This window comes from Melanaphis sacchari, unplaced genomic scaffold (genome assembly GCF_002803265.2).
Source record: "Melanaphis sacchari strain LSU unplaced genomic scaffold, SCAv2.0 Contig122_pilon_pilon, whole genome shotgun sequence".
NCBI classification, from domain to species: Eukaryota; Metazoa; Arthropoda; class Insecta; order Hemiptera; family Aphididae; genus Melanaphis; species Melanaphis sacchari.
Genome location: NW_020270484.1, coordinates 513,780 through 525,691, shown reverse-complemented (window position 1 = coordinate 525,691; position 11,912 = coordinate 513,780). Strand labels below are relative to the sequence as shown.

The 11,912-nt window shown below is 30.9% G+C and overlaps 1 protein-coding gene across 1 annotated transcript; it reads left to right on the top strand.

Annotated features, from left to right (window-relative positions):
* The first annotated feature begins 4,544 nt into the window (after nucleotides 1–4,544).
* Nucleotides 4,545–10,314, top strand: LOC112590933. The gene is made up of 3 exons (XM_025334550.1): nucleotides 4,545–5,283; nucleotides 7,432–7,892; nucleotides 8,443–10,314. Exons 1-3 carry the CDS (start codon nucleotides 5,160–5,162, stop codon nucleotides 8,584–8,586), a joined length of 729 nt encoding a protein of 242 aa, XP_025190335.1. The 5' UTR covers nucleotides 4,545–5,159; the 3' UTR covers nucleotides 8,587–10,314.
* The last annotated feature ends 1,598 nt before the right edge of the window (nucleotides 10,315–11,912 follow it).

The following is an 11,912-nucleotide window of genomic DNA, read 5'->3' as shown; positions in this document are numbered from 1 at the left end:
ACATTACACACACACACACACACACACATATAAATATATATAAATATATATAAAAATATATATATATATATATATAGGTTTGTCGTATATGAGATGACTCACGTGCACCGTGCCGCCACCGATTGCTATACAGTGTATAATATTGTACTCGTCGCGGTAATATGATGTCTGCGAACGTGCGTGCGTAATACCTACCTGCCGACTTGTAAACCGCTACAGTTAATGTCCGATAGAGGTACGTACCTCTATATCATATAAATAATAGTACAATGCGTATTATAATTGTTGCCGGTAGAGATTATTCACTTTTCATCAGCAATGATGCGATAATAATTAATAATACGTATATAATACCCGCGCGATCGTTGAGATGGGAATTGAGAGATTATAATTATTTATGTTTACAAGTAATATTATTATAATGGAGATGCATTGTTATACAGGGTTAATTGGTTAAGTATAGTATTAAGTAATTAGAGTTTATAGATATAATGTTGAGTGGTAAACACTTCACTAGCATCTAACCTTGAAATAGGCACTTTCCTTTAGTTAAAATATGACAAATGAACTTTTCGAAATAAGAAATTCACATTTTACAATAATTAAATCGTATTTATCAGAAAAATAGTGTTCTATTTTAGAACATGCAGTTAAAGCAATGCTGTCATTACCGAACTAGTAAAAACTATAATAATATAATAATAGTAAGTACTAATAAAATGTATTATTCTTTCATAAATACTGTTTCTTAATGACTTACAGGTTTTGTTTAAAAAAACATCTTCATTAATGTTAAAACGTATCCATAAAATGAGTGCGTTTATCTATTTAATAGAATCATTTTGTGAATTATACGATACGTATACGGCGTGTACACTTATACAAGAGGGCATATCAGTTTTTAACCTTTGAAAATGTATATTTAAGAATTTACATTAATATTTACAAAATCATGGTTTTTTTAGGTAAATTGGTATATTATAATTTGGGTAATTATTATTTTAATTCGTTTAGTTTTACACGCCCATTATTAAGGTTTTAATTAATTGTATAATTTTAAATTCACATTAATCACACTTCATTGTCCCATCAATAATTAATCATAAAAATAATTACCTAATTATAGAAAAGTAGGTAAAACGAAAAAAATCTATCTGTTCTTAACACCACATATAATATTACTTACAAACCAAAATGTAACGTATACAAAAAAAAGGCTTTGATCGACACGCGCTGGTGCGACATGACATTTAATTATTATAAGTAGGTATAGGAATAAATTTATTAAGTAGCCAGGTTAGGTTTGGTATATCTGTATAATTTATACATGTACTCGTCGTCTTTTTGCACACTACACTGTAATATATCGTGCAAGTTTGCGTATATTTCTTACTGCGTACACGTGGCGGTCAACAGCAATATTGCATTACTTTCATCTCGTGCGTGTATTTATAATAATACATAAAGACGACGTCGACATGTCTCGAACGTTAGATATTACGTCAGTATTTGTACTCTGCGAAACGTTGAAATGTCAATGTCAATAATATAATAATTATAGGTCGAAATAAATAGTGTTTGTTTCGTTTTAACTTTCTGGTAAATATATGTATACTATTCGTACAACAATCATATTGTTATTTTTTTAATCGTAAAATAATTTTAATTTATAATAGAATGTCGATACATAATCATTTTCTATTCGCACACACCATAGCAAGATTTACCTAGGTACCTACTAATGTAGAAATGTACTATGTAAAATCAATTAAATTTTTAAATTTTATTTTTGCTCATATTTTTATATATTAAGTTTGTGTATTTATCTACATGGAATTTAAATAATTGAACTGCCGAAAATGTTTTTGCGTTATTACAGTAATCAATTAATTATTTAAATTTATATTCATTAATCTTTTTTTATTCAGTCTGGAGTATTATGTTGAAAAAGGCCCAATAGTAATAGAATGTTTAAAAATGTGATTTATTCGTGACATGTCGTTTTGTTTGTTAATCTATGTCGCATTTTAAAGTCTCATAGAGATAACGTATGTATATATAAATATAATATAATGGAAAATAAAAATCATATACGAATTTATACAACAAATAATTCCCTGCAGGTTTAAATTTATGTATATCACTTAATGATGCTGCTTATCAAATTCGATAAACATGAAATATATAAACATACAATATTATTCATCACAGAGCGACAATATTTTATTTACTCTCGGTGGCAAAAGATAACGCGTTATCGACAAATTTATATTATATTTGTGAGTGGGATATTTTTGTTGTCTTAAAAATGGACATTTATGATATGCGCTGTATAATATATTAAACATTTATTGTTTATAATAATATACACATCGACAAAAAACCTGAAAAAGAGTCTGTAGGTCGTTTAAATTATTTGGAGGTAAACATTACAAAACGTTATCTTTTAAGTTTTTACTTCATGTAAGTAATGTTGTGAACAAAACAAAATGATAAATGTTCTTAATGTGGTCCATTTTTCATATAATTATACGATAAAATGGAGTTTGTTTATTTTCCTATATATAGGTACAATTTAAGTGCATTTATAATATGAAGTATTATAATCTTTTTAAGAAATCGATTAAGGATATATATATTTGTGTTTATTAGCTGTTTTGATATATAACAATAATATTGTGTAGGTTTATATTAGTATACACTTTACCTAAATGTTCTCTGATTAAATGAGACGCATTTAAAATAACTAATTTTAGAAATTTAATATATTGTATAGATACTTGATGATGGATTTAAGAAGACATTAAAAAACCATTATAATAAACTATCTGTATGTATTCAATTTTAAAAACAATAGAATCGTGTACTTTTTATAACTATATATTGGTTTACCTAAATATATATATATATATGATATAGTAATGGTTTAAAACAACGGTATACAATTGAGTACATTTTAAAACGCGATTCGTATAGAAATATGATACGCCAAGTTGCATGTATACCTTCATGGCATGTCGCCATGGGCTATGCCTTCATCATATACATACTAAAACAAAACAGATAAAGAAATACGAAACATGATGTATATTATTATTATTAATAATATTTATTTGGTCATGTACTTATACAGTAGCCAGGTATTTCAATTATAGAAACACGTTCGTAAATATTTTTACATAATATAGAATATACTTATGTACCAGCTATCTATATAATATTTTTAGCTATATTATAAGTATAGGTTCTTAATAGATCTATTACTACCTATATGTTAACATTTAATTAATCGAATGTTTCTAACGTAGTGGCGTTGAAGGATTTTATCATTGGATGACTTCCTTCGTCATATTTTCATTTTTCATGTAATATTTTTTACGTACATTGCTTATTGTGTTACTATCACATTTACGTTTAGTGTTACATACAGATTGTAAATTTTTTTTTTAAATAATAAAAAAAAAATCTCGTTGTTATAATATATAGAAGCATCTATATGTATGTAATCACTCAGCGTTTGAATTAGCATTTTATTTATTTTATAACCAACGTATATATGGATCATTATTTTTATTAATTTATTTATGTTTTATAATGCGTGTTATATACATATCATTTTAAAACGTGATATGGTGTGGCATCGCATGGATGCGCGTGATAAATAGTACAATCACGTTTTTTTTTTTGGTGATATTAGAATAATATTATATATGGTATTATTAAATGTTTGTCGTATGCGTCTGTATTCTTCACCATCAGCTTGGCAACAACAATAGGTGGCGTTTATGTTGTATAAAAATTAATAGGCGCAGATACGACGACGACGCGTATAGTAACGGCATTTATTTTAACAGAAATAATCAAGTTCATCGATTTAAAAAAATCTGTACCTACTTTTTATTATTGTAACGTAAACTTAAAAAAAAATCTAATATTATATAGATAATTTCTAGCTAAAGAACAACAAAAACCAATTTAGATGTGGAATACCATATAATATTATGTGCACCAAATAATCGATTAAACTCTATACGTATACCTATATTATATTAATATAAAAGAGTTCGAAAATAATAATTGTTTACAATAAATGTTTTCTCTTTCTCCTGTTCTCTCATAAATGTTATATGATATTATACTGACGTGTTCGGAACGACGGTAATTAATGTTATTACGAGAAAAATTGACAGTATATATTTTATTTACCTAAGTGTTACACCGTTCATAATAATATTAAATAATTGTTGTACCTATTATTATTTTGTTTCAGAATAGGAAAATGACGTCGTCGTCGCCGCCGCTGCCACCATCGCCTGCTCAGGTACAGAGACCGTTTTGCGGGCCCGCGGGCTGGTGGGGTGCAGGGTTTTTCGGGGCGGGGGCGGCCCTCGCACCACCGCCGCCGCCCAACCGGCTGGCGATTGGCCCGAAAAAAGCGCGGGATCTTGGTCCCGCCGAAAAACGCGCGCCGCCGCCGGACGGGTCTACGTGCGTACGGCTCGGCGGCGGCGGCGGCCGATCAGTATCGCTACCTACATCGCTGCCGTCGCATGTGCGCCGTACCGCGACGCCAGCGAACACGACGGATAATTATTACTACTATCGCCGCCACCGTAGTCCGGACGATTGCCGCAGCACGCGCGCGCCTCCTCGCCGGCCGGTACCCGTCGTACACCGTCGATCGCCGTCGCCGGACGCGCGCACGCGCATACACGGCCGCCGCCGCGATTCGGACCCGAGCGAAAGGGTCCGTCCGACCGGCGAACACTCTTCAGTCGTTGGACTACACGCAACTCTTCCGGGTGTAGAGTGAATCGGAACTGCTCTCCGAGCACTCTTCTTCGCGTGCAACGCCGCCGCGGACATCATATTATTGTACTAACTGATTTTTTTTTTTTTATTATTCGCGGCCATCGTTTATTTTTTTTTGATACGACTATATTATTATTTTTCGTACAGTGCGTTTTCGCGTTTTCTGCGATTTGTTTTGTGAATAAAATTTTTGTGTTCGCATTTTGATCTCGTCAAAAACTTTTTCGATGAGATAAAAAAAAAAAAAAAATTAAAAAAAAAATTAAAATTGAAAAATTAATAAGACTTAAGATCCGAAACATTGCGATTCGTCTCCAGAAAAAAAGAAGAAAAAAACCGGATCAGACATGGCCATACCGTTCGATCCGCCGTCGCCCAATCCCGACACAGCGAGGGATCATTATTTGCAAATTCAAAATCTGCTCAAAGAATTGTTGACATTGCTCAGGCGAATGCCCTCTTGGATGATCGGTAAGTTTTTATTATATTAATTCATACTTATATTTTATTATTTAGCCCTAGTAGGTACCCCTAAATATAATTTTATAAATAGTTTAATTTTATTTTTTCGTATAGTATAAATTGGCTGTAAAAAAAAAAGTTAAAAAAAATGCCGTAAAAAATATTAGTTAAAATTAAATTTTGAATAAAAATTATTTTTAATAAAAAATTAATATACGTAATTATATTAAATTGTGAAAAAAATTTTATTGCAAAGTTTCAGGATAAAAATTGTATTACACAAATAATATCCACGTGTTAAAAAAAAAAAAAAAAATATTGCGCAAACCGTCGCGGTTGCCGCGTATTTTTATGAAATCAGGAAAAATATGTTAGCGATTTGACAATAATAATATCAGCGTAGGTACATTATATACTTTCACAAATAGTATTCCGGTACATCATTTTTATTCAAGAACACTAGGGAGTATGAAATTTTTTATAATTTAATATAATATTTTGATAATGTCAATACCATATAGAAATATTTATTATTAAATATATTGTATAAATAAACGACTTTATAAAATATTATAGAAATTTGTTAAAAAAAATTAAAAACCGAAAATTAAATAGAAAAAAAATATATTATTTTATTGGCCGGTTAATAACAAGCGACGTTTGACTTGTTTGGACCTGTCGCGTCGCCGTCGTACCTATGTAATATAAGGTCACCCACCCGACATCTCTACCGCAGGTAGGCGAACGCGTCCGATACTCCGATACACCACGATACAATTCTGTACACGCGCTTACCGGAATAATATTTCATATGAATATAATAGAGTCTGTGATGATAATAATATAATAAAAGATGCAGCACGTGTGAACGACCCAATAATATCTGTAAGTCTTGAACTATTTTTTTATCTTATTTTTTCTATTTTTTTTTTCGCAAAACATCGTACTAAAAATAATATTTAAGTACCTAAGATATTCCCCGTTTTTCATAAAAAAAAAAAAAATATTGAAAAAAAAATTTTCGCAAAAAAGAAATTTTGTTTTTCCGCCAAAATATTATATTAAATAAGTATTCGCGCGATTCAGTAAAACAATTGGCCGCGCATTTGAAAAAAAAATTATATCATTTCATGTAATATAATATTAGTATTAATCTATACATTTATCGTTTTATTGACATTTTTTTCGCTAACCAGCTAAAATTGGTGAGCTGTTTTCATTATTAATTAAATAAACTAATTAATTTTTTGTAAAACATTTTGCGCACGTTTCATGAATATAATTTTATACAATTAATTACAATTATATTGTTTGAACTTCTATGTTTATATTATATTTTATTAAGTAAACGATTGCGCGACAATTTAAAACCGAATCGTTGTTCTTTTGTTTACGTGCGCGTGTCCGAATAATACGTCATCTGCGTGCATTATCTATTTATATTTATTTAATGGGGAAAAAAAAAAAATAAAACCTCTTTCAATATTCGACTCGGTCCGGTGGTGACACACGACTACTTTAGACACTTACAAACTATTTCAACCGTCGTGATTTTTTCCTAAGAGGTAAAAACAGTAAAATAGTATAAAATAAATATCGTTTGGAGTCTATTATATTCTTTGCGAAATTCGGAGGCCTCTATTGTTAGTTCACGCGACAAAAGACGATAATTTGCCAACAAGTGTCTCCAAGGACAAAACCGCCGATCGCCCACGCGCGGTCCTGTATTGTTTTTTCCTTAAAGTCTTACAATTTATTATTGTTGTTATAATTACCGTCATCGTAGTGGATTTAGTAGAAAATTTTACCTATTATGTATAAAACGAAATATTGGCGCGTGATCGATTAAAGTCCATTAAATCTATTGCATAAATTTAAAGAAATAGTAGGTACTTAATTTAAACTCGAGAATATCAACTAGCCATAGATTAAATATTTATAAATACTACTGCACATTTATCGATATGCAAATACGACGCTAATATGATTTTAATAAACTGTAACGTCTGTAACTGATGATAAGTCGAGTCTCAAATTCATTTCGCCGTTATAGTTTATTAATTCTACACATATATTATATATATGACCATCGCGCGCGAAATGTTTGATTTTTCAATATCGGTTTATACCTAATTATAATTTTTTTACGTCTCACAGGTGATCAACATAACTATCCGTACACTAACATCAACATATCTACTCAGACTCCGTCGCCGTATTCGGCAGAAGAGAGTAATCGTCTTTGGGTACAGCAACAGCAGCATTCGATGCGCTTGTTCCACCGCCGACGTTTACGTGAACGCCAACAGGAGCGACGCGAGCAACAACAAGAACTCGAGCGGCAGCAACAGAGCGATCAACAGCAACAACTGTTGTTGCCCGACTTGGTGTCGTCATGCGGACCGACGTCGCGTCAACCGCCGCCGCCACCTCCGCCGCCGCAGCAATCGGTACAGCGACAGTCCGCGGTCGACGACGACAAATTTTTGGGCGCCGTCAAGCTGCAGGTGGCCTTGTGTCCGACTTGCTATTACGGCAAAGAGCGCAAGCTGAAGGTGATCGCCATCGCCAAGTTGGACGAGAACGGCAAGCCGATCCGCTGGAACACCAACCGCGACGTGAGTACCAGCTATATCTACCTATATATAATATGATAAGCTTAGGTTAGGTTAGGTTAGGTTAGGTTACCTAACCTAACCTATATACTCTTTTGCCCCGACCGCGAGTTTTCCAATTTCTTAACCTCTTGCGACGTAGGCCATTTCAATTTTTTTTCGTCAATATGTATATACTAGCTATTACACATATAATGCAATTATGTAATACGCGATAAAACGATAAATTGTTTTAACTCTCTATACAGTCTTGAATATTTTTTTTAAATATAAGTGTTATATTTTAAAAAAATCGCTTTTTTCGTCGACTCGTTCGAGCTGTTATCTATTATAATAATGCGCGCATGCTTGATTTTCTTTTTTAAAAACCACAACTATTGAAAAACAAAACATTTGCCGTCTATACGTTTTAAACGTTTAAATCATACTAGGTACCTATATACCGACATAAACATATATTATTATAAGTATAAAAGCGTATTTTTTGTTTTTCAATCACACCTATGTATACGACCGGTTTATCTATAAAAGTTTGCGATTGTGTGTGTTACAGGACGAAGAATTGTTAATTGTCGAGAATCAGAGTACAAAAGTAAAACGGCGAATCATGTCGCTGCTTCATCCATCGAAAATTGAATCGTCCGTACTCACCGCCATGTTCGTAATCATCGGCTGGAAAATGTTCATCAAACAATAATATAGTTTTGTTTTTAGAATTAGAGAGAGAGAGATAGCGAAAAATACAATTTTTTTCCACACCTATATAGAAAAGACTCCAAAACCAGGTTCCAGTCACGGTTTTAGTGACTAAAACAAATTTTAATTTTAATGTTAATCAAATTGACCGTTGATCTCAATTTACTAAAATGTGAGATGTTCGTAACCGTAGCCAAATGTAGTATTAACTTATACTATATTATAATAAACTATTATTATTTATACTATTATCCAATATAATCGTCGACTTGAACGCGCGTGTAGATGAACTCATTTGCAGTTGCTGCTGCTAATTATACGTACGAGTTTCATGTCGATTATTATTATTATTATTATTATTATTTTGCTTAATATTAACATTATCGTATAAGTATGTACCTATTTTTTTAATTTTTTTTTTTTTTTTGTAATATTAATCTCTATTTCTATGCTTCATCTGTTGTATTTTAATGTCGTTTCACATGGGAATTCTGCGGTTTCAGTCCCAGACCTATTCACATTTTGATCTCGTTTTTATAAAACTATAGCTTCAGAACGGCATTACCGTGGTGGTGAGATTTCCTCTAGCTCCCACGGTTTTGAATTAGTACGAACTGCTATATTGTATTAATTTTTATATTTTTTGCTCACTGTAAATAAGCGTTTTTATCTTTTTATTTGTACACACACACACACTCGCGCTGCGTCATAATTATTATTAATTTATTTTTCGAATTTCGTCCGTTCGCTACGGACGCCGTAAATTCTATTATTACACAGCTAAAGAAAAAAATCGAATTCTCTGTGGACGTTTTTCTCTTGTTTCTATTCGTTTTACTAATAATAATTATTGTATAGGTCATAATACGACGTGGTATAGTATACCAGCTGGTATATTACATTACCGAACGCTGAGATCCAGTTCTAATATATGTATACATCAAAATAAAAACGACGACTATACATTACAATATAATTCATACTTTGTGCGTCGAGAAATCATTAAATAAAATACCGATATTATGATCGCTTTGTAAATAAATTAATCTTAACATATTATCATAAGCTTGTTGCATGCAGCGAGATATTAACTTCCTATATATATTATAAATATATGATATGTATAGAATGTATTTTTTGATTTTCTTATTTTTTACATTTTTTATTATTTTGAAAAGCATTTCTGTGGTGTTAAATAAAACTTGGACGTCGTTGGGGCTTTTCACGTGCTTCGAGCTTAAACCATTCTTTGCGAATTTCCTCCCGGCGACGATCCTCGTTTCGCCCATCAAAGCGTTTCTGTGATAATGCCATTATTTTTTTTTTATCTATTGAATTATATATTTATCTAATAAATCTATGGCATTTCTTGTGTTTTCTACGGTTCCTCATAAAGAATCGTAATTTATATATATTATGTACTTTGTAAATTATTAATTGTATTGATAAGGTTTTTTTAAATTATTATTATTATTAATAGGTTGATCTCTTTTTCGTAGTACTTAAGTAGATAGTGTTCTTAGCTATTAGTTTAATATTAGTATTAATTAGTAGATAATATTATTACACTTTAGATTTAATGATGTTGATGTTGAATATTGTTAATATGGTCATCTCTCTCTTCTGTTCACTAAATAAAAATTAAAAAAATATTATTATGAAATGTACCTACTTGCGTTGCAAGAGATTATCTTGATGTTCATGATTGAAAAAAAAAATTGTAAAAACTTAATACATATAAGTATGTAATTATTGGAAGACTATTGATTATAAGCGTTTTGTGATTACAAATTTTTATTACTGTAGAAATAGATTTTTTAAATATTTATTTTATCATGATTATATTATAACATATAACATATATTATGTAAATACACGATTAATTTTTATTCAAACACTTGGAGATATTTATTTTAAATTTTAAAGAAAAAAAATCAATTGGTCGTCGAACAATCGTTGCAAAATTATATGTGTGTATATCAATTCATTATACGTTATTATATATATATATTTTTCGTATTTACAATAATACAATAATGGTGAAAAAAAAAAACAAAAACAAAAACATGAACACTGCCAAGTATTTATGATATCATGTCATCGGTATATTTTTGTTGTAAGTACATAGCAATAGGTACACGCAAACGCGTTGTACCTTTCTGCCAACTCCATTGTTATAATATAATAATAATATATAGACTTCTCTCCCCGCGGTCTTTGGTATTTTTCTCCCTCGTGTATTATTGTATATTAACACATTTTAGTTCCGTATAATGATTTATAGTTTTAGAGCTAATTTTTTTTTTATATTATAATATTATCTATAGTACTTTATATATATAACATAATATACTTCGCGGCATATAAATGTGCGCCTCGCCGGTTTCCGGCGTGTGTGCACACTGCGTCTTGCTACCGTTGTCTTTCCTTTGTATTGTAATAGTATAATATTTTAATATTATAAATAAATGTTTTTTGTAAGCAGAACTTGAATATTATTATGTGTACGCATATATATAATATAACATGTATCTATCGTTGTCTGAACGGATCGTATGTATGCATAATATTATTATTACTATTATTATTATTATTATTGACGAAAAATAAAAATAAATCGTATACTATATATATACAATATTATATTATTAAATGTCGGAGTTGGTTTTTCATTTATTTTTTACCATACACGTGGCTCTCTCCATCCTAGTTGTCATTTTCGTTTTCCTTGGTAGTCTAATCTGTACATAGATATAAATAAAGTATAAACAGTGGAAGTATAACGATACAACTGCAGTATATATATGTCCTGTAAACTATGGTTGCCTTTCAGGTTTTGCTTAGAAAATAAAACGATGACGTTAAAACCGAAAAAATATCAGCTTTGATCAGACTGCGATGACCGTAGACGACAAATAAAGCGCTAATGCGTTGAAAACGAAAATGTAGACAAAAAGCTCGCGGAAACAGCACTTTTCCAGCGATGAAGTATGTTGTTATGGTTAGATCCTCAATACCTGCAGTGAAAAGTGCTTATCTATTATATAATTTTAATACATTTTATAAACTCGTAGTGCGCATGGTTTAAGTACCGTGATTACATAATTAATTATTAAAATATATGGAGAAATGCGTATATCATAAATTCATAAGCTTATAGTAATATTAAATTTATAAAATAGGTACCGCAAAAAGAAGTGCGATGATTTGCTGTGAATAGGAACGAACCGAAAAATTGCGATCAAAAGGCGCCATCTATTGGTTCACGTCATTGATTCTCGGTAGTGAAAATGACGTTATCATATTTTTTATACTTACGGTCTTCGA

Excerpts from the sequence above, each read along its gene's own strand:
- LOC112590933 (XM_025334550.1), top strand. The coding sequence starts at position 5,160 with ATGGCCATACCGTTCGATCCGCCGTCGCCCAATCCCGACACAGCGAGG. Across the intron at positions 5,284-7,431 it reads AATGCCCTCTTGGATGATCG|GTGATCAACATAACTATCCG; the intron begins GTAAGTTTTTAT and ends TACGTCTCACAG. Across the intron at positions 7,893-8,442 it reads GCTGGAACACCAACCGCGAC|GACGAAGAATTGTTAATTGT; the intron begins GTGAGTACCAGC and ends TGTGTGTTACAG.